The sequence below is a fragment of the Stylophora pistillata genome, chromosome 5 (genome assembly GCF_964205215.1).
Source record: "Stylophora pistillata chromosome 5, jaStyPist1.2, whole genome shotgun sequence".
NCBI lineage: Eukaryota > Metazoa > Cnidaria > Anthozoa > Scleractinia > Pocilloporidae > Stylophora > Stylophora pistillata.
In genome coordinates, this window is record NC_142523.1 from 26,561,288 (window position 1) to 26,584,609 (window position 23,322).

Genomic DNA, 23,322 nt, shown 5'->3' on the forward strand with positions numbered 1-23,322 from the left:
CATGCCCGTGGGTTGTAGACAAAGAAACCTTCATTTGGCGCTCATCTTTGAATGTGCTTTTCATCGGTTGATCGCTCGTGCGCAAGTTATTTCTTTTCTCGACTGTTTTGCAAATACGACATCTCTAAAGATGGGTTTTATCGTTGATCAATGGGAAAACGAGAATAGCGCGAGTGTTGTTAAATTGATGAAAAGCAAGTTGTCAGCGCCGTGAAGCTTAAAGCAGGGACAACAGTTATCGACTGGTCGGTACAAGGGTCGAGCGGCTATTTATAAAGCTAATGATTCTGAAAGTTTGTGGTGAGTACAAATTGCGATATTTGGTACGTGATCAAAACTGAGAATCGAATCGGTCACTTGCATGCCACAGTTTCTTAAGCTTACGCTTTACAATTAAATCTATCAGTGAGCTAAAGGTTTCAGGATTATTTGAGTCGCGTTTTAAGCATGCTGCGAGCCCAGCAGAAAAAGACAATTACAGCTGCTTAGTCTGCAGTTTGGGATAGCTTCATTGCAATTAATTATTACAGTTACATTAAGAATTTGATTAAAAAATCAATTATTTAACTGTAATTAAGCCTTTCACCCACAAGAGTGTTGAGTCAAAATTGAGAAGAAATCTCTCAATCTCAACTTGCAGAATCAACAACAACAAACAACAGCATGAAGATACTGCTTGACAGCTTACATTTGAATTTTAACACACAAGACTTTTATCCCAAGAAGTTACAACAACATTAAATTAAGTCAAAGCTGACTGATACTATTTATTGCAATAAAAATAACCCAAGTTTTTGCATTTCATGAAAAAGAATCAACAGATTTTATTCACAATTTGTGTCAAACCAAAGTTAATAATTCACTTGGACTATTTTAAATGAATAGCTGTAATTGAGGACAATTTTTACGAAGTTTTCAAGAAAAGAAAAGAAATTTCTTCCTAATATTACTTCATGTTTATGTTAATATATAATAGCAAATTTTTAACCGCCACCCAGTTAGCTCAATGGATAGTGCGCTGGACTGTTGTGCCAAGGTCGAGGGTTCGAGCCCCTGCCAGACCAACACTCAAGGTCTTAAAATAATTGAGAAGAATTTGCTACCTTTCTAGAACATCAAGAAATGGTTAGATATTCTAGTCTTCTCGTGATGTTAATTTCCCACATATGAGATAACTGTACGTGATTGATGTCCTATCCCCTGGGTTGGGATGGGTGGGTTTACTGGGCCCGCAGTAATTGGCACAAGCTGTTGCGGTGTCCCTGCTGGTCGGCGAAGCTAATAAACTAAATAATTAACATGTAAACCTGACCTGAACATGTAGGTAAATTTCATTGATAATGCATGTATTTATTTAATATTAGTTGCCTTGAAGTTTTCCTAAAATTTCCAGTAATTCTTAAACACTCCTGAAATTACTAAAAATTCCTAGGAATTTCCAGCAAGTTTTTAGATTCACAGTATTTCAGGGAAGTCATTCAGGTGCTCTGAGTTGGAATTCCTAAGAATTCCTAGAAATTCTCAAGAATTCCTAGGAATTCCCAGGAATTCCTAGGAATTCCAAGTCCTGTTGGCTATAAACAAGGAATTTTTAGGAATTTTTAGGTTTTTTTGGAATTCCTAGGAATTCCTACCTTTAGTTCGCAAGGGTTAAAATGTGGGTTGTGTGTGCTTTTTAAGGCAGAAAATGGAGCTATGTTATTATTGGGAACATGGCAACGAGAAAAAAATGAATAAATTAGTGGAATGAAAACCGTTCGTTGATCCCTGTGGGATTTAGAAAGGAGTTCCTGGAAGGAGTTCCTGGTGATTGTTGCATACTTAGATAGAAGGCAGCTGCAGGTAGGATATCATGGTATCTTCCAAAGGAGATGCCAGGTCATCCCTGGCAACTCAAGTTTGTCAAGTTTTCCTTGCAATTAATTTGTGAGCACTATTTATCCCCGTGATTAGAGAAAGACAGTGTTGGATAAGAACACAAGTAGACCAGTGCTTTGTCAACTAGTAGAATTCTAGACCTAAAAAAATCTCATGCTTGTTTTTTTTTCTTTTTGTAGTAGAACCCTTATTACAGTAGGTATTACTCAAGTTTTTCTATCTTTTGTCACTCCCAGGTATTTTTTGTGCAGGAACTGATCTCAAAGAGAGAGCCAAAATGGCAGCGCATGAGGTTGGACCATTTGTATCCATGGCTCGGGCAGCAATAATGGAACTACACAACCTACCAATGCCTACAATTGCCGCTTTAGATGGCCACGCCCTCGGTGGTGGCCTTGAAATGGCCCTGTCATGTGACTTTAGGATTGCTGCAAGTAACACTAAAGTAGGGCTGACAGAAACTCGTTTGGCTATTATTCCTGGGGCAGGTAGAGTTTTCATAAGATTCTGCTACTTATCCATGGCAGCTAGGAATTTCATTGTTTCTGGATGGAATAGAAGGCCATCACAAACAACCTAACTCCTCTTCCCTTAGGCTATCACAAGCTGCCTCACCCATCCCCCCTCCTTAGCATTTGGTAGGCTTAACTTTTCACAACAATAGGCAATGACAATTCAGAAGAGGTCCTGTCCTACAATTCATTTGATGTTATAGTTCTGAGAATTTGGTCTTGCATCAACTTACTGGTAATTAATCCACCAATGAAGATTTTTATTTATTCTCATCACTTTTCTGTTTGATTTTTAATTGATGGAGAAATGAGGAGAAATTCTTTCTTGGTCACTCGTGGGAGTTAAAGGTTGATGCTTTGACTCCCAAGATCAAAGTAGCAATTCTCTCCTCTAACCACACTACATTTCCTTGGAAATCAGAGGGGAGAGTTTGATGTTAGATCATGATCACACCCTCTGGCTGATAAGCCTGTTTTTTCTCATAACCCAGTGCAAGATGATAACATAACTATTGAACTGATGGGAAGAAGTTACACGATGATCACATCTGGGAGTTAGAGGGTTTAAATCCCACTTTTCCAAAACAAACAAAGTGCATCATTCATTAAGTCTTGTGTGTAAGTCAGCTATTGGTATTTCAGCCTTGACATCTGAGATGAATATCACAGAGCTTTTACAGGGTTGTCATTAGAAGGTGTAATAAATGTATGATATGAACTGAGTAGGCAGCCTGTATGGTTGTGTTGCAAGCGTGATGGTTGCAAAGCAACTGGTTCCTCAAAGAGAGGGGGTTCTGTGGGCATGCTCCCCCTGAAAATTTTGAAATTTTAAACTCTCTGAGACAAGATTTTCAGCATTCTGGAACATAATAAGTAACTCTTTTTTTTCACGTCAGACAATAATTGATGGTAGAATTAGTTCAAAACAATTAATTATTTTCATCTTTGGTCACACTTGACAAAGTTGGTGCAAAATGGTCTGACAGCCTGTGGGTTTCTGTTTTTTTTAGGAGGTACTCAACGTCTACCAAGGTTAATAGGTCTCTCAAAAGCCAAGGAGATGATTTTTACAGGCAAAGTAATCAGTGGTACAGAAGCTGAAGAAATAGGTTTGGCTGATTATGTTGCTGAACAAACTGAAACTGGTGATGCAGCATATCAAAGAGCCCTTGTTTTAGCTGAAGAAATTCTTCCCCAAGGACCTGTTGCTGTGAGGATGGCCAAACTAGCAGTTAACAAGGGAATCCAGGTAAGTCCTTTCTTTTTTAACCTTTTGATCTGCAAGAGTGACTAGTGGCTAATTTCTCCTTTAAATATCACCACTGAATCACACACATTAACCTCTTCACTGCTTGTGTGACCTACTCAGTATGTCACTCAATTTGCAGTTTGTGTGCCTACATGACGTTCTCAACACATCAAAAGTTAGAGAGTAACCATCAAATCTTTGGCACTGGAGAGGTAAATTGAACTGGCCTCTGAAACTGGAAACAAGCTAGAATTCTGGAAAAATGCTATGTCAGTTTATGTTGGCACAGGATTTCTCAGTGGGTTGGCAGTTAACGTTAACAAGGGGTTAAGGTAGCAAGAATGAAGGAAATGATCGTAAACTAAATATTAAGTTCTTGATTGTTAACCAAATTCTCCTTTTCAGCACCTTAGGTAATGTATAGAGGACAGTATGGAGAATTTGTGGACTGATCATGCTAGGGTTAAAAGGGTTACAACTGATGATCAATGAGTAGTTACATGATTTCCCTTATTTGATTCTCTTTCATTTTTTTAAATTCTCAAATCTCATGATCACATCTGAGGTTTCTACATACATAGACAAGTCTGACAAGTAAGAAAAAACAGGAAAAATAAAGTTTATTCAAAGTAACCAGCATTTTTTGTATCATCATGACACCCTTTGCAAGGTAATTAAGTTGAACCCCTTAATCATTCAGTTAACAGTGACTAGAAGCTATTTTCTCGTTATAATATTAGTGCTGAATCAAATACCAAGGTCACAAGAATAAAAGAATTGATCACAAACAAGAGGAGCTCTTGACTGTTAAGCAGATCCTCCTTGATGGTAGTATAAGAAATGTGTAGAGAACAGTATGGAAAATATGCACGCTGATGTTCAACCATGGAATGCATTCAATAAAGCAAGGTTTTGTTATAATGAAATGGTTTTGCTCCCAGAATATGTGATTTGTGTCTTCTTTCTTTCTGCAGGTTGACCTCATGTCAGCCATGTTATTTGAAGAAGGTTGTTATGCTCAGGTATGGGTGCAAATATTTTTTTACTGCAGTAATGTCGCAATCTAATTGGCTAATTTGCCATTGTTGATAAGAGAGTACACACAATGCTACTCATGTCAATGTGTCATATTCCAACATGCCATGCACTGAAAGACTCGTTTTATTTGACATTGATATTGTGGTGAAAAACACAGTGGTTTGGGTGGTCTGTACTGTTATTGTCAAACAAAACAATGTTTTGGTATTTAAATTGAAATTATGTAAAACAATGTTTACATGAGTCAAAAGTTGTGAATTTTCTTCCATCAGGTTATACCCACCAAAGACAGACTTGAGGGTCTTAAAGCATTCAAAGAGAAAAGAACACCACAATACACAGGGGAGTGAAGAGAATAACATGACAGAAAAGCATGGACACGATAAAGTAAATGTGCAACTGGAAAATAGAACAAAGACTCTGGTGAACTGTTTGACTCCTTAAGAGTGACCGGCATCTAATTTCTCCTTACAATATCACCCCTGAATCAAACATTAAGGTTACGAGAATAAAGGAAATGATCACCAACTAAACAAGCTCTTGATTGTTAAACCAATTCTCCTTGTCAGCACCTTAAGAAATACATAGAAAACTGTATGGAGAATATGTATCGAATATATACATCGATGCAGAGGGAGAATCTGAAGTGAATGAAGGAGCCTCTAAAAGGGGAGCAAAATGGAAGCTCACCAAACTTGATCTGAGAGGAAATCAGATCACCGATGCCGGTGTTGTCAGTCTTGGCCAAGCATTACAGGCACCAACATGTAAACTCACCAGACTTTATCTGAATGGGAATCATATCACCGATGCCGGTGTTGTCAGTCTATGTCAAGCATTACAGACACCAACATGTAAACTCACCACACTTGATCTGACTGTAAATCAGATCACCGATGCCGGTGTTTTCAGTCTAGGTCAAGCATTACAGACACCAACATGTAAACTCACCACACTTGATCTGCGTTTTAATCAGATCACCGATGCCGGTGTTGTCAGTCTATGTCAAGCATTACAGACACCAACATGTAAACTCACCACAGTTGAACTGGGTGGAAATCAGATCACCGATGCCGGTGTTGTCAGTCTATGCCAAGCATTACAGATACCAACATGTAAACTCACCACACTTGATCTGCGTTTTAATCAGATCACCGATGCCGGTGTTGTCAGTCTATGTCAAGCATTACAGACACCAACATGTAAACTCACCACAGTTGAACTGGGTGGAAATCAGATCACCGATGCCGGTGTTGTCATTCTATGCCAAGCATTACAGACACCAACATGTAAACTCACCACACTTGATCTGGGTTCTAATCAGATCACCGATGCCGGTGTTGTCAGTCTATGTCAAGTATTACAGACACTAACATGTAAACTCACCAACACTTGATCTGAGTGGAAATCAGATCACCGATGCCAGTAAACAGCATCTGATAAAATTTTGGGAAGGAATACCGCTTGTTGAGCTTTATTTTTGAAATGATTTAGGACTCGGCATTTTAAGAGTAGTAAGGGCTTTGGACAAACTACGCGAAAGTTTAAAGATAATGGGAAAACGTAGACAATTCAAAGGGTAGTTTTAAAACACCGCTATACTTTTTTGTCGTTCTTCGAATGAATTCCATTCATCACCAAATCTTTTTTCAGTCACTGAATCCTTAGCATAAGATATTTTTATGAAAAAGCCGTTTTGGATACTATTGAAAAGGGGTTTCATATTTTTTCCTGCTATAAGATGATGTTGGAATGAATTCAACTATTTGACTTGTTATTCCTCGTTCAATCAGTAAATCCCTGTCTTAGGGGTACATTGATATCAAATTTTAAGAGTGGTAAAAGATTTCCCCATATTGACAGCAGATAATAATGATGTTCGGACCTGGCTAGGCAGGACTTGTCAAAGATTGACGTTTTCCTATCTAACGGCTTCGTGTTTAGCCCCATTTTACTATTAAAAAAAGGATTGTGATTTAGTTGTTTTAGATGTTATTTCATATTGTGTATTCGTTATCTTTGAGTGTTTGCATGTTTGTTGCAATTTTAATGCCTGTAGTGCGCATGTCTCAGTCATTAAACCGCGAATAAGCGTTAGGTGAGGATGCCAAAAAGTTTACCCGCTCGATTTCTCAAACAACGCGCGCATCTCTTTAATCAACGGAGTAAATACAGTCATTCGTATCAATTAACCATGATAGCGCCGTCACTTTTATTTCTTTTCTTTGTTTGTTCTCGCCTCCCAAATGACTACAGCTTTATCTACACATCCGTTCCCTTCTCCATTGTCATCGTCTTTCTTTTCGTCATCGCTATCGTTAAAGCCATCGTAATCATTATCATTATTATTAAACTTACCATAAACACGCAGTGTTGCAGAGGAACTAGTAGTATTTGCTTTGTTTTTCGCTTCGCACCTGTAAGTGCCTTTCACCTTCTTTGTGACACTTGGCAACTCTAGCAACGATTCTCCATAGTGATCGGTTCGATTGATGTCAGATGGGAGGTCACTATTATTAAAAACCCAGACTATGGTTGGTTTTGGCACACCTGAGGCTCAGCAACTGAGGTTGACTGGATACCCTTTGGTTACAGACTGGGTTATCGGAGGCTTAGTGATCTGGGGAGAAACTTGAAGTAAACAGACCAACGGATTCAAGAAAGGTTCACATTGACCATTTCAACCCTTTCGGCATAACTCTAAATAAAATTGCAAAAACAAACAAACAAACCACGCAATAAGTAAGCCTATCTTTTTTCTAAGTTTTACTTCCCGTAACATGAGTACACGCACCAAAATGCTGAAAGGGACCTCATGAAGCATTTGTCTTAATGTAATAGTGGGTTTTTTATTTTTTAAATTTATTTGTAGCTTTAGTCGTAGTTTAGCTTCCGAGAGTACTAGCGGGGTATCTGTAGGTCAGAATTAACTGTATATGATCAGGAACCCTTCAACAGAGAAACGAACTAATGCTGGCAAAATGAAACTTAGTAAACATGGGAGTTCTTTTCAAATCTCAGTCTAACTTCGGTCACGTGACCCTCCCAGGCACGCCGGATTGACGTATTTCAAGGGAAAGCTCTTCATCAAAAAATGGAAACATCACACACTTCTATTTCTGTAATCGCTTAGATCATCAATTGTTTGAGTTGGAAAAAGTTTTGAAATAAATCAAAACATGGCCGTTTGTCGCTTATTCCCGCTATTTTTGGAGTATTCTCTGTTATTTCGCAAAATGGTGAAAATTGCTAAGCTTGATATCGATAGCTCAAATATAAAAACAGAACAATCATACATTTTTTTTATGTTCACACATAAAGATTTAGGTTTCTAATATTAACTATAGCGAAATATTTTTGTTGGCTTGAGATTTTGGATACTGATACCCACATCATGAATTCACTGCATTTTTGCACAGATTTTTGTGCATTTTTTACCAAAAACTTAAAACTTGTTTAGCTGTTTTGAAAATAAGTATCTGGATAAGCCGTTTGGTCTCGATTGTAGGTTCATTGTGGGCAACAAGTGAGCAAAATTTGAGCGAAATCGGTGCGGGGTCGTGTAGACTCGTCTGTATGGTTGTCAGGTGGACACGCTTTAAAACTTTCTCTTATGAGCTCAACAATAGGAGTTGGTGTAGGTGTCTGATTGATTGATTCCCCTTGGATGGAATATAATTACCGCTGAAGAGAAAAACACCATTGATGTTTTGACAATTCTTCTTTGTAGATAACGTCATCCATAGGAAAGCTAAGCAAGGATACGGCAATGTATCAATTTAAAGGAATTTTGCGATCAATAAAAAGCCATAACATATGCTTTTAACCTTTTAATTGCAGATATTAAATAGAGTGTGTGAAATAACACTAAATACAATTTTTTGTGTGATTTTTGTTTAGTACTGAAATAACGCCCATAAATCTACATGATCTAACTCCATTCAGTTTTCAAATAAGAATTCCGTTCTAGCACGGAAAAGTAGTGTCTGTCTACCAAAAACGAATTCTCCTCAATAGGGGTTCCTTTTTTTCTCATACGAACCGAAACCACTTAAGAAAATTAACCTAAATTTACTCACTCTATTAAGACGGTTCTCTCCGTTTACGACAAAAGCATTTCACACTTAAAGCAAAGCAATACATTTCAATAACAATGCAGTCAATTGTTTTCAAATGCCAATGGATCGAAAGTTAAACAAAGCAATATGAGAGCAAACTGCATTTCAGGTAAAGAACATATTATGGAATCGATAATGTCAGCATACGGGTTACTTCAATGGTGATTAATACCACACAACTAATACATTACCAAACTACAGAAAAAAATTACCAAATTTCAAATATCCTTGGGAGGATTCTTTAGTAGATTTGCTACAAAACAATTTACGGCAGAACGTTTTCACTACAACAGTTCGCAAATTTAAGGAGTATGGACGGGCCGTTTCTCAAGTTTTTTTTTTGCTTTTTAATTGTTTGGATGTTACTATTTTATCTCTTTCTCTCCTGTTTTAATCAATTAAGAAAATTTAAGAAATATCTACCCAAATTCTCCTACTCTGAATTCAACTGAGTTGATTCAGTAATTATTTGTATCTTTAAACAATTAACTTGATGAATTATTATCTAAAACAAAGACCTCATTTGTTTCTCTGATATGGAAAGACCTTCAAATCATCGCTGTTATCACCCATAGTTTAGCACCGTGAAGTGACAGAAGGGTACCCTAACGACGGGCACTGGACCATTTTCCCAATCTTTTTGCAGCGGCCTTCTTTACAACTTCCTCACTCGGTCCTGCATCTTCATCTCCAAGATCTTCAACCCTGGAGTATTTTTTCTTGTCATAAGCTCCCAGATTAAGTAGTTCCTCATATGTCTGGGGTTGAAAGCAAGAAATAAGGGTTGTATACTTGCAACACAGCACTATGTACTATGATGTTAAGCTGAAAAGTGCAGTTACTTCAAAGGTGGACTGAGAATCTCTGTGGTTTTAAGAGAGATTTATAAACTAAAAATGGTGAAATGCGCGTAGATGGCGTGACGAGCATGAAAAAACCGCTGACCAGGGATCTAAATGGTTTTAGTTGAGCCGTTTACAGCACTTTGGGGTACAAAACCAATCACATCAAGCATTGCTCCCGAAACTAAATGGTGTCAAAGTACTGAGAAATCTTAGAGGTTTCAGAATTCATAAAATGTTGGGAAGTTTTAAATTTTTTAAAACAAACCTCTTCACGAATGTATTTGTCCATTCTTTGTCGCAGATTTTCAAATGGAGGACGGAAGTCAGGGTTAAAATTCCAGCACCGTTTCATCACATCATGCCTGAAATTAAACAGTGATACTCAATTGTCAACTACGTTTTTTGGACTATGCGAAGAATTGCAAGATGTTTCTTCTACAGGAACCCTTTTAACGAAACTAATGGTTTAGGTTCGTTTTGGGTCATCAAACATATCTGGACTATTTCACTCGCTCTGACCTCGTCGAAGTACGTAGACATGCATTAGCATAGCTGAATACCTTATGCTCTTAGTTCACAGTTTTAAAAGAAGGCAGCTTTTATAATTTGTACATTGCAAAGAATTGTACAAGTAGAACTGTTAATTGTGATGTGTTTAATTTTACGCTATACATTGGAACACGTCGATATCGCACCAGAGAGGTGCAACTCACAGTTTTTTATCAACATGATCAGGCTTTGGCATCTGATATCCTTTTGTGACCTCTGCAACCACCCTGCCTTCTGACCATCTATCGTATGGAATTCCTCCTGTCAAGGCATAAGGACGTGTTCATGTGATATTACTGAATACATCACTGATAAAGTTGTTGAAATTGTAATCAGAGAGCTACAATTTTAATAATTGGTTACAATTGTAAACACCTCTCAGGCGAAATGATAAGAGTGCGTATAAACATGTTCCACGAAATTGCTGCGGCTTAGACGTCGTGTTCCTTTTTGACATCATTTTAAATAAGAAAGAAATCTGCATTTACATAGTTTGACGATGCCCAAATCTAGATTTTCCTTAATACTGCATGTACATTTACATAGCTTGATGATGCTCAAAAATAAATTTTTCTGAGTCCGTGTAGTTTAAAGTTTCTTCCTTTTGGTTCGGTTTTTGTGGTAGTCTCTAACAAGTGAACATTATGGAAGCCTTCTACTTCTTGTTTCATTTCATTTCATGATATTAACTATCGATAAACAGTTTGCTACATATTAAGATGAAAACAGCCTTACTGAGACTTCATTTTTAGGTGTAAAAAGCATATGATCTGTACTGAACACGGGATAGTCCTAAAAACGAAAATTGTCTCACGTTTTGCCTGGAGGTTATACAATTCCACCCGAACTCATTATCAGGGTTCATTTTTACAAAAGAAGTTAGACTACTTGATCAGTCTTACAAGACTTGGACATTACTCAATTAACTTAAGGCAAGAGGATGTAAACCATCTATATTATCTTGTTTAAGGCCCATTTCAGGAATAAAAGGCCTGGAAAAAAAGTAAAAACAAATCTTTATTATAAAATAATATTCTTATTGAACTTTACCAAGGGTAACTATCTCATACAGAACGATTCCATAGGACCACCTGATGAGTATATCAAGAATATTCCACAGTTAATGCCAAGCGTATTTTGGATGTGAAGTAATAACAAAAAAAAAATCAAATTGGGTGATCATTCTGTTGAGGTGAGGGAAGAATATACACAATACATACACATCACTCAAAGTGGAAAGTCCAGCGAGATTTCCCAGCAGAATTTCTGGTGCGGTCCATTTGATTGGCAAACATCCCTGCGGAAACAAACATTAAAACTTCTGTTTAAACTATCATTATCATAATTCTATTTGTTTTGCTTTGTTTTTTGTTTGTTTTTTGTTATTTTTGCTTTACATCTTATTTTTATTATTTTCTTCAATATTAATTGTTTCTGGGTATCTGTTATTTTGCAAAGAAAAATTAGTGGTAGTGTAAACAGAAACACTGTGAAATGTCGAACACCAAAAGAATAGTTGGTCCTTCATGCACTTCATTCAGTTTGAAAAAATAAAGTTGTCAATTTTTTTAACGCGAAGATGAAACAAGTATGAGAAGAATGGCTAACGAAAATGAGAAAAGCAAAGGAAGTAAATATTTTGAGTCCTTGAACGGCGAGATGCATTAGAACTGAACATATTGGAAAAAATGAGTGCATGATTCAATTAAGAGAAAGACTCAATTAAGATGGCAATGGGAGAGGCACATACAGGAGGTTTTGCTCACATGAAAATTATGGATTAGTGCAGAATAAAGAAAGTATCCAAAGGAAACTTCTTTCGGATAAGTGCACACAGCCTCTAACAGAATGAGTTGGAGACAAAGGAGGAAAAGAAGAAACTCAAATCAAGAGAACATGAGAGGACTGAAGCGGGCCACCGAGTAGTTGCGATAGTAACGACTGAAGCTATTTGTAGCATTTGGCGAGAAAAGATGTCTGCTTTTCCACATCTACATTTTGCTTTAAAAACTATCTCCCTTCTTCGGCAAAGTCATTTTACAAAATATGAAGCTACGTAATATAATTGTGTAAAAATGTAAAACAAAAATAAATTTGCCATTCTTTAAAAATAGCTTTCAAGCAGCCCTATTAGAAAATAGAAAACATCCTTTCGCAAAACTTTTTACAAACAACTTCAGTGAAATTTATGTACCCCGATGCTTAGCGTTTTACTTTGTCTTTTTCCCTTTTTTTTAGGTCAGTGTAAACTATGAAAGCCATGTTGGTGGTCGAGCTAAGTTAATTTCATGCTGAGAAAATGCTGGCGTTTATAGCTTGTTTCTGGAAAGCTCCACACTAAAGCAACAACAACACCAACAACAAAAAGCATTTCCTACCTTTTTGGCATTTCCATGGCCATATTTAAAGCTTTGATATGCCATGCCAAAGTCGGTCACTTTGCAAACATAGTTGTTATCGAGGAGAATGTTTCGGGCCGCAAGGTCACGATGGATGATCTACCAGGAGACAAAGATCCATGACGTGAAAGCTTCTAAATTATTTGATTTAACGACAAAACGGCGAGTTAAACGTCTGAGTATGTGCGAAGAGAAAAGGACAACTAGACAGGCCATTATAGTTCTTCAAGGCTGTCAGGACTACGTCGTTTACCTTCTCAGGAAAAATGGCAAACAGAAGTGATGATGATGATGATAATTACGATAATCACAGTAATAATGATTATGACTGTAAAATAAAATTTAGAAATGGTAAACCAAAAGAAGACTGCTCAGAAAAACAATTTGCTCTTTTCATTACCTTCGTTTCTTGTTATAAATGTCGAGAGGCGTTCCCTTTTTTCGCTTTTTTTCTTAAAGTTGGCAAAAAAGCTCGTTCTTGCTTTTTTTTCCTGTTCCTGTTAACGCAGCGGAGTGTCCCACAACAGACCACTATCTAATATGGTTGGTGCGTATCCCACCATCTTACTAAACTATTATGAAAATTACACTCATATCTTTTTCCTCATGGAAGTAAATATACCTTTTGTACAAGTTAACACATTCATCAATAACGTTTAGTTATTCAAACGAGGTCCAACCCAACCACGGTTTCACCCGAGCAATGGGCGTCGGGTTTTCTCTATTATTTGAATAAATGTCCCTCGACTGCATGTTTTCGGCTTTCTCGGCTTGGATCATAAAAATAAAAGGCTCACACAAAAGGTTCAGCGAACATGAAGATAGTTTAGATGGCAGTTTTGTAAACAACTACTGAACTTTGTTTAAATAACCGGTCCTATAAGTTTGACATCCGAAGTGATCTGCTCTCTGTAATAAAAGTACCACGGCCCAAAGAAGGTCGCAGACTAAGTGAAACGTACCTACAAGGTAAGTGAAACGTACCTACAAATGTTGGTCAGCATCTGAGCTAAAGTAAAACAGTTTAAAGATCTGAGAGATTTTTTGGAGTTAGAATTGATATATGATAACAATGAAGGACTTCACTTACCCCTCTCGATCCAAGGAACACCATACCGGCAGCGATTTGTTTGGCAAACATCACAAGATCATAGTTGGTCAAATCTTGAGCCCTACCATCACCAAGATAATACCGATCCCTCACTCCTCGGCATTTTCTCAGATAACCAAGTAGGTCGCCGCATGGCATGTATTCCATGATGAGAATTGGGTGGACTTGAAGTGGCGTTAAAGAAAAAAAAGTGAAGGCTCATGCCACAATATCTATTAAAAACTTCGAAAGAGGACTCATTTTAAGGGTTTTCCTTCATGAGACTTAAGCCTAATTTTTTTAAATGAGAAAGCAAGATAGCCCAGTCACCAAGATTAGTGATATTAGATACTCTGGTCGTGCGTTCAAGATCTTCGTGATCGGGCTATCGATAAATGTTCTCAAAGAGGAACAATCTCACTACAGCGCGCGCGTGTACACACACACATACCCACACACACACAAAGAAACATAAAAAACAAAACAAAACAATAAAAAAACAAACCACAAACTTCGTCCGATCAACAGGCTATTCTGGTTATGGAGCTCATATAAAGAAATAGTGTAGTATTTTTAATAACTTATACATAGAAAAATGCTTTACACTTAGTACTTACTTTGAGTTGTAACGCAGCCCATGAACTTTACAATGTTTGGCTGATTGTTTTCACCGATAAGTTTTCCCAGCTCAATTTCTCTCATCAAACATTTCCTTCCTTCCTCTCCAGCAGTGGCTACAACAACAGGGTATGTTGATGAATAGATAATCATTCTAATAAATGCATTTGTTCCAAGCTTGAGACTGAGAAATAGTCTATTTGGGTTTCAAACCTCACATCTTCCTTTTACCATTCAGATGAAACTATTTTAAACCAGTACGTTACTCAACTCGCCGAGGAGTTCTCCCCAGACACTGCTGAATCGATATAAGATCGGAACCAGCTTAGGTTCAAATTCTAACAATGGACTCTTGGTTTTCTTTGTTTAGCATCCTTATGTAAATTATTTTTGTTGTGGCTTTTGTTCCGTATTTATATAGTAAGTAAGTATAGTAAGTATTTATTTAAATTCTATTACACGGGAAGTGGTTGCCCAGATCTCCCGAGCCACAGGCTCATGACAAATGTGATTGACAAAGAAATAATAAAAAGCATTATATATATATATATATATATATAAAGTGTGACTTGATTTTCGTAGAACAGTGCTCAATACATAGAAGTAGAGCGAAGTATATATTGTGGGAGGAGAAAGACAAGTAAACTACAAGTTCATCCCTGCAAGCCTGTTTCGTGGTCGCCCACTCATCAGGGGATTTTCATCTGAAGAAATCCCCTGATGAGTGGGCGACCACGAAACAGGCTTGTAGGGATGAACTTGTAGTTTACTTGTCTTTTTCCTCCCACAATATATATATATATATATATACAATATTAAAAATAAAGGTTATTCGATAATAAATATAATATATGATGTGATGAATTGATGCAATTTATATAATGGTGAAAAATGATGAGAATAATCGTTGAAAATGATAAATATCAATTTGAACAGTTGTTGCGTTGGCAACCGGGAAAAAATTGGAACTTTTAAACCAAAATTCTTTGCGAAGGCTTCGCGAAAACTCACACTAAACATTTTACAGTGATTAACCCAACATTATGACCGAAATCGCGAAAAATTGAAGGATACAAAGAGGTTTGAAGTCGATGACCTTGTAGCACCGTTCGGAGATGCTACCAGCGCGCGTGAATAAAAACTTAGATGTCCCGTATGAGAACCCAGGGCGACGGCCGTGCGTTGACCATCCAAAACATCGCAAATACTATCGAAAACCACCATCCAATCAGTCTGTTACAATGCCCCCGTCAACCCGAGAAATCAACCAATGGAAAAATGGGAATGAGTCACTTTATATCGGAAGTACTTGCACTTTGATAAAACATAGTTTAAGGGAAAAGTAAGCTCCAGTGGATCCAGTGGCGGATTTAGAGCTCGAGGGAAGATCCGGGAGACCACCCCCCCGTCTCCACCCCTTCAAAAATACCCGACACAAAAATGTTTGCAATGATACTATCGCTAAGCTGGCTGATTCTATTCAATTAATTTGTTTGCCTCTTCTCCTGTTTGTTCCGTGTTTATCTATGGGCGAAGAAGAGTGGGGAAGGGTGTGTATTAATTCGGGAATAAACTTTTTCTTATTCCACCCCTGGATCTATATATGTATTAACATATCGAATCAAAGGAATCTTACGCGTGAAGCATTTAGCGGCGACTGTTCGGTTTCCAGGTCTTCCATTTGGTGAGCTCAGCAGAGCCCTCCACACGGCTCCGAACGCCCCTCGCCCAATGACTTCTTGAAGCAGGACACGGCTCACCTCAATCTCCCATTCATCTACCTCTACATTCAATGGCTCCATCTGAATTGCCTGCTCTTGATCAGGACTGAAAATTGGAAGCATTACATATTTACAAAGAAAGCGATAAAGTAAAAGTAGATCAGACGCAAAAAAGTTTATATTAATTTGCTAGTATAATCTGATTGATTGCCCAGACTTATATCGATTTTAGGCACCCATACAGATAGTGAGAACACAAAGTTTTGCCAAACCAGGCACCTATTTTATCACAAAACACGTTTGTAACTGTGATTATGTAAGCACACTGCGAATCGGACAAAGTTAAAAAAAAAAATAACCACGTTGTTTGTTGAAATCAATCATGGAAACATTTTTAGTTGGTTTCTAAACCAGAAAATTATACTTGAATGTCAAATTAAAGGAAAAAAGACATTGAATTTTATGATACAAACAAATGGAATTCAAAGAGACTTGTGAGACAAGAAAGAAAAGAATTAACAAACGAACAAATGAAGCTGATTCTAAATAACAGTTGATGAATGTTAATTAGTTCTTATTAACCGAGCGGGAGGTCTGTATGGGAGAACCTTGACCTAGGTCCCCAGTGCAGACCGAGCACAGTGAGGTCTGTACCAGCGACCGAGATCAAGATTCTCTAATGCAGACCGACCTAGCTCGGTTAATAAGATGTTTATTATATGGCTGTGTCTTATATGCCAATTTTTTATATTCTTACTACCTTTTTTTTTATAGACCGGTCTAGATGCCGAGCTAGATGGGAAAATCTAGACTGCTTTCAATATTGATTTCAGCCAATCAAATTCGTGAATTCTGTAGTTCCCAGTCCTTGTCAGACACAGCCATATAATAATTAGGCATATTGACCATGATAAAAGTAGTGATATTATCTCTGTTACAGTCATCATTCAAGGTCGTGAGTCATGAGAAGGGTAATGAGAGAATTTAACCTTTTTTGGCTGAAAGTGAACAATACTTCACAAAAAAGCTAAAACAATAGTAAGTTTATGTTACTGACTATAGAGATAGCATGGGAAATATTAAAGCACATGGCGAGAACTCCACGTGTAGAAATTTGATGATTAAAAGGTAAAACAGTTGACTTACAGAGCCATAGCTGCAATTCCAATTGGAGAATTTAAGGAAGGAGACAAAGAGGGAAAAACTTGTTTTACTTTAGTTAATCAAGTCTTATAAAATTGCTATACAATGGCAGCATGATTTGAGTTTGCACCGAATATCAGCTAACATTTTCAATTGTTCTCAAAATACCGACATTAATAATAATAGTAATAATAATAATAATAATAATAATAATAATAATAATAATTATCATTATTATTATTACAATATTAATAATGAAAAAAATCCAATTTCCGTTGGTACGTTTTATTGTTTTTTCTATGTGTAAGGGTATGCTCGAGGAAACAGTTAAAGCGTGGGGTGAGGTAGACAAAAATAATCAATTTAACCAATTTTTAGCTTTTCTTACTTCAAACAAAGCTAGCTAAAATAAAACAGGACAACTGGGCCTCACCTGTCCTTCGACGCTTGCAAAAGAAACAGGCAATCAGCGAAACGACAATTACTGCTGCCACTGATCCACCAATGTAATACCACAAAGAATTGAAACCTTGCATGGCTCGTGACACTTGCTCTGCTAATTGTGTCAGTTAAATATGTAGCCATAAGATAAACCTCATCGATAGCAACTGTTACAGTTATAATAGTCATGTTACCGTCCGGAATGGCTGTGCGCATCCCTACTGTGCGTTATTTTAGCCCGTGATTGACTTCTTTTTTAAAAGCGAAATAACTTAAATTTCTTTTACAGATCTATGGAGAAATCCGAGGTTATTTTCTTGTGATCCCCCATGGCGAAAAAGTGTAGTATGTAGAAATCTACATGTATAAGGTTCTGCCACTGTTTGTCATCTCTCTTTAAATTGAAGAGATAATTTTTTTCAGAAAACAAAAACCAATAGTAAACTATGAGAAGAAAGTAAGGAGTGGAAGTTTTCTTCTATAATAATGACCTTGTTACTTGATTATTGAAGTTTCATGTGCTCACCTTTAACAGTTATTTTTACAAAGGAGCAGGCCACAAACCCAAGCTTGTTACGTCCTTCACAAGAATAGTTTCCCCCATCTTCTTCCAAAACCTCATTAATTTTAAGTTTACTCTCTTTCTTATTCCATTGTGTATAAATATTTGCTCTTCTCGATAGTAAGTCTCCATCTTTTTTCCAAGTTACATTTATTGTGTCTTCGTTGACCTGGCAGGTCAATGTGAGGACACCTCCTGTTGTGAGTGTTGGATATGGATCTGGAGCAACTTGAGCAGAGGATTTTCCTACGTTGTAAATAAGGGGTAATTGATTGAAAAAAATCCAACTCACATTTACAACTCTCCAAAGTAAAACAAAACTGGATCAATAAAAAGAAAAGAAGGTAAATTTGACCTCATAAAAGGAACATTTGCATCATGTTGCTTGGGCTAAAAACGTTTGAAAAAGGCCTCAGAAAAAAAAGGTGATGCTCCATATCTATAAATGACTGGTTACTGTCGCAAGCGCCCCAAATTACAATTAAGTATATAAAAAAATTTCCTACGGTTCCAATACTTTGAAGTTTTAATTTAATCTCTTGGTGATCGTATGAAAAGGACTCCACAGATCAGTTGTCTATCCCGACCTATTCATCCCCAGGCTCGTAGTTGACATTCTCAATTGTGCGTCGCATAAATAATTGGTGGATTTTCGTCTTGCTTTTTCAGCTGCCCATCATCGAGGTTTTGAAAATTACGCGCGGAAGGCTTCGTCTCGGGGATTATTCAACAACACATCGCGTAGAGTACCCATTTTTCTGGAAATATTTACATGCAGTAGCCAAAAAAGTTATAAATCTGCAATATCAGCGGCCAAGCGTATACCACTTGGTTTTCATTAGTCTTGATTTTTTGCTCCCTCCTTCACAGGGAATATAGCACTCGCCTATTCACTTGTCAGGGTTGATATCAACCCACGTTCACATGTCAACCCGCATTTTTAAAAGCTGGCGATTTAATATGCTTATGCTCACCAAAAGTCGTTTGCGCCTGAATATCTGCCAGTCTTGTTGAAAGTTATATAATCAGCAGACAGGTCACATCATTCCAGACCTATTACAAATTTGTAAACGCGATGTTTCCCAGCCAAGGATCTGATTGTTCAAAACATTTACCCGCTCGATATCTCAAAAACCGCGTACATCTCTAGAATCACCGCAGCAATTACATTAAATCGTATCAGTTAACCCGGCATGATGGCGCCGTCACTTTTAACTTTTTCTTCGTTTGTTCTCGCATCACAAATCACTACGGCTTTATCTTCATATCCGTCCCCTTCTCCATCGTCGTCGTCTTTGTTTTTGTCATCGTTATCGTCAAAGTCATAGTCATTATTATCATTATCATTAAACTTACCATAAACACGCAGTGTTGCAGAGGAATTAGCAGTATTTGCTTTGTTTTTCGCTTCACACTTGTAAGTGCCTTTCATCTCTTTTGTGACACTTGGCAATTCTAGCAACGATTCTCCATCGTGATCGGTTTGATTGAGGGCATCATTATTAAAAACCCAGACTAGGGTTGGTGTTGGCACACCTGAGGCTCGGCAACTGAAGTTGACTGGATGCCCTTCGGTAACAGACTGGCTTATCGGAGGCTTAGTGATCTGGGGAGAAACTTGAAATAAAAGGAGCAACAGACTCAACATTGACCACGTTAACCCTTTCCGCTTAACCCTAAATAAAATTTCCAAAACAAACAAACAAATAAACTAACTAACAAACAAACAAAGAAGCGAACTAATACACCACACAATAAGTAAGCCTATCTTTTTTCTAAGTTTTACTTCCCGTAACATGAGTACACGCATGGAAATACTAAAAGAGACCACATGAAGTATTTGTCATATCTAGGTCAGAACATCATCATTTAGGATGTGATGAGTACTAGGTTTTCATAGGAAAAAATTACCTTTATTTTGCTAAACCGCTGGTTGTTTGCAATGCTAATCGGAGGCCTTATTAGAGTAATTATAAGCTATGAGTCGAGGTATTTCTAAATAATGACACTGATTTGGCTTTAATGTTTCATTTTCACTCAACAAATACAAAATACAGGCTGTATGTCAAGACTTTGGTCAGTTTATAGCGTGAATTATGCTCGAAATTCCATTTTGCCTGGCCTTAGAGGGGCATGGAGAGTTTGTGCCAAAAACTTAACAAACCTAAATAAGCCCAATTTTTCTGAACTGATTTTGATAAATGGGTCACTAAAATACGTACTGGACTCGGTATGAAAGTTATGCAACAAGGCAAGTGAATGTTGTGGTTGTTTGCAAAATGGCAAATTTGGATAGTGATTTTGACCTCAAATTTGACCTAAATTTAGCCCCAGGCCCTTCTCTGTCTAATCGCTTGAGAACAAAGTTACATTTATGAAGTAAAAGCTCCACTTAAGTAGAGTCCGTGGTCAAATTCCTTTGGCAGCAAAATTTACTAATGGAGTTTTATAGCGCTTTCAAAATGCCACCTAGAAGGATGAATTCTTGGTGCTCAATAGGCCACAAATGAGACCCCCTGAAACTCCAGAACAAACAGTCAGAGAAGTGGGCCAAAGTGACTGTTGAAATATCTTACAACACTCAACTTTTGTGCCATGTTTCAGCCAAATCGGTTGACTACTACTTTTGGCTCCTGGAACACTTTCTCAGACAGGGACACTTAAACTACAAAAACTAACACTTTCTCGAGTTACAAGTTTAATATATGACATAGGCTACAGTATGGAGTTTACCTGTGACATCGATCCAGAAGGAGGTGTTAGCTTTGCCATAATCACTTTGAGCAGTGCATCCATACTTGCCCTTATCTTTAAAATTCGCGCGTTTAATTACCAGGGTGTTTTTGTTACTAAGAAGCACTCCATCCTTGGTCCAGTTGACAGATACTTCTGAGTCACCAATCCAATAACACTTCTCAGTAAACGTGGAGTTTACTTCAATGCTAACATTCTTGATCTTGAGCTTTACACGGGGTGGAACTGCAAGGCGAGCAGAAAAAACGCACACTGCAAATTGCAAATATAGTCATTATATGTTCAAAACCCCCACCGCACCACCACCACTCAAATACATAAGTATAAAGACGACGATTAAACAGGCTTTGATTTTATCATGCAAATGCTTCAAAAATCCAAATAGGTCGGGCTTGATTGCTAACTGAGCTCTGAAATCATCACGCACCAACAGATATAAGATTAAGCGGTCTGAAAAGACACTTATCATGGACCTGGTTCTAACAAATTAATCCATTGCAGTTAACATTGCTGAAACGTTAGATGTTAAGTTTTTCCTGATGGTTTTCCTAAGATTCATTTCTACTAAGTACTTCTATCTCACCCAGCAACACAACATGCATCAGAGAGACCGACTGTCAAAGTTATATAACGCAGATAATTCCCAGAAATTCTGACTTACACAGTAGGGTCAGTCGTCTTAGGAACTACAATTTAATGTGCCCTCGGTACAACAGGGAAACGGAAGAAGGTAGAACTTTTCAAGTTCGTGGGGTAAAGCTACGGAATGGAATCCCTTTCGAAATACGTAAGAAGAATTCTATCAGTTCCTCAAGTTCAGCCTGTTTCTAAACTATTCTTAATTTTTTTTAGAAGATTTTTAGGGCCCAGAGCCACTAGTTCAACAGTTCATACCGTTTATGTGTCATCCTTCATAAACCAAGTTGTTACTTACATAAAGAATGATCCTGTAGCCCAGACCCAGACCCCTTAATCCTAAGTCCGACCCACGGAACACTGATTTTCACCCAGTAGACAAACCAAATACATAACTGTGAGATTAACAAACTCACCCTTAACAGAAATATCAACGTATCTGGTAAAATTTCCCGCGGGATTCTGTGCCTTACAAGTGTACCGCCCTTCGTCGCTCTTTTTTATTTTAGGGAAAAAGAGAGACGAGCCTTTTTCCTGCAAAGTCTTATTCTTGAGCCAGGTTATCTCAGGCGCAGGCCGACCAGCCACAATTTCACACGTCAAGTTCACACTGTTTCCCTCTATGATGAGATTGCTTGCTCCGGAAATGTTTACTTTTGGTCGAACTAGGAGGTTAAAGAAAAACCAAAACAGAAAACGGTGGCATCACTAAACGGAAAAAACTACTCTTGTCCAATATCAACATATCTGATAGAGATTTTATACAAATGTTTCAGGCCTATTTTGCGCAATTCTCATCTTCATCTCCGCAAAACGCGTTGGACCGCGTCAGGAGTTAAGAGTCTGTCCACGAGAGGACCAGGCAGACGTGACAGATGCCATCACACCGATTTTTCTCAAACTTTCACAGATGATTAAGGTCATAAAGTTATTCAAGACTCCAAGTAGTTTGGGCTCCCGGTTAATCCCTGGGGTACAAGGCCTTTCACATCAAATCCCAGGGATAAAACTCCGAAATTAGCCCTAAAATTGAACTTTCAAAAAAGATCTCCCACACTGATAGAATGCGGTGGATTTTAATCTAATTTCCTCCAACAATTGTTTGAACTTTAGGTAGTAGAAGGTTCGAAGCTGGATTGATTTGAATTAATCTCGCCAATCGAGAGCATTTCATAATTAACCATGTCAAGCGACAATTTTAAGAGACCAAAAATTAGGCTTTTTTAATTGCAAATATCTCCAATGGGCAACGTTACATGTCGATAAACATGTGATCACAGTAAAAACCCAATCAGAGGGCTATGTTTCTGACGAAAAACAATTTTTGGCCTCTCTGAAATAGTCGTGATCATATTCCTCCGAAGTGCGTGACAGGCAAAGTTAATTTAAGAACTTTCTGATCACAAGCTGCTAGTTAATGAGCCGAATCAAATCATGTTATGGTATACGTGACGCCAATTGTTTTGTTTTAAGGCTCTAAAAGTATTAACAGGTGTTTAGCTGCATAGTTAAGGCGTTGAATAAATTGCACCAATTCCTAGATATTGACACAATTCACTGACAGTTACTAGCAGATCTAATAACACCGATTCTGGTTTATACGCTGGAAGTCAACAGCTAAAAAAAAATATGCGAGGTATATTTTGTACATTTTGTTACTTTCCATACTTGTTAAATTTACTATCAAACTTAGGATGCACTTGACTAATTTCCTTCCAGAGAAAAAACAGCCGTCATGCAAATTTAGGTGTGTGGCGTGACACGTGCTC

At 37.6% G+C, this 23,322-nt stretch overlaps 2 protein-coding genes and 1 long non-coding RNA gene across 3 annotated transcripts in view; 2 read left to right on the plus strand and 1 right to left on the minus strand.

Moving 5' to 3' along the window:
* The window catches only part of LOC148731120 (uncharacterized), a 203,410-nt gene that overhangs the window by 83,929 nt on the left and 96,159 nt on the right, over positions 1-23,322 (plus strand). The gene's annotated exons all lie outside the window — the stretch shown is intronic.
* On the plus strand, positions 22-6,656 carry LOC148731129 (methylglutaconyl-CoA hydratase, mitochondrial-like). The gene is made up of 5 exons (XM_088760064.1): positions 22-300; positions 2,115-2,366; positions 3,401-3,639; positions 4,614-4,661; positions 4,950-6,656. The coding sequence occupies exons 1-5, from the start codon at positions 282-284 to the stop codon at positions 5,025-5,027; spliced, it is 636 nt and encodes a 211-aa protein (XP_088616190.1). The 5' UTR covers positions 22-281; the 3' UTR covers positions 5,028-6,656.
* LOC148731130 (fibroblast growth factor receptor 1-like) overlaps positions 8,493-23,322 on the minus strand; it is a 36,018-nt gene continuing 21,188 nt past the window's right edge. The window contains exons 7-21 of the mRNA XM_088760044.1: positions 21,970-22,218; positions 20,897-21,142; positions 19,520-19,780; positions 18,128-18,409; positions 17,594-17,716; positions 17,164-17,173; positions 15,933-16,123; positions 14,296-14,412; positions 13,679-13,863; positions 12,568-12,687; positions 11,410-11,486; positions 11,240-11,280; positions 10,354-10,450; positions 9,906-10,002; positions 8,493-9,553 (exon numbers count right to left, since the gene is read on the minus strand). Of these exons, the coding sequence (XP_088616170.1) occupies positions 9,401-9,553; positions 9,906-10,002; positions 10,354-10,450; positions 11,240-11,280; positions 11,410-11,486; positions 12,568-12,687; positions 13,679-13,863; positions 14,296-14,412; positions 15,933-16,123; positions 17,164-17,173; positions 17,594-17,716; positions 18,128-18,409; positions 19,520-19,780; positions 20,897-21,142; positions 21,970-22,218 (2,249 nt within the window). The 3' untranslated portion in view covers positions 8,493-9,400. The remainder of the gene's footprint in view (positions 9,554-9,905; positions 10,003-10,353; positions 10,451-11,239; positions 11,281-11,409; positions 11,487-12,567; positions 12,688-13,678; positions 13,864-14,295; positions 14,413-15,932; positions 16,124-17,163; positions 17,174-17,593; positions 17,717-18,127; positions 18,410-19,519; positions 19,781-20,896; positions 21,143-21,969; positions 22,219-23,322) is intronic.

Excerpts from the sequence above, each read along its gene's own strand:
- LOC148731129 (XM_088760064.1), top strand. Across the intron at positions 2,367-3,400 it reads GGCTATTATTCCTGGGGCAG|GAGGTACTCAACGTCTACCA; the intron begins GTAGAGTTTTCA and ends TGTTTTTTTTAG. Across the intron at positions 3,640-4,613 it reads CAGTTAACAAGGGAATCCAG|GTTGACCTCATGTCAGCCAT; the intron begins GTAAGTCCTTTC and ends TTCTTTCTGCAG.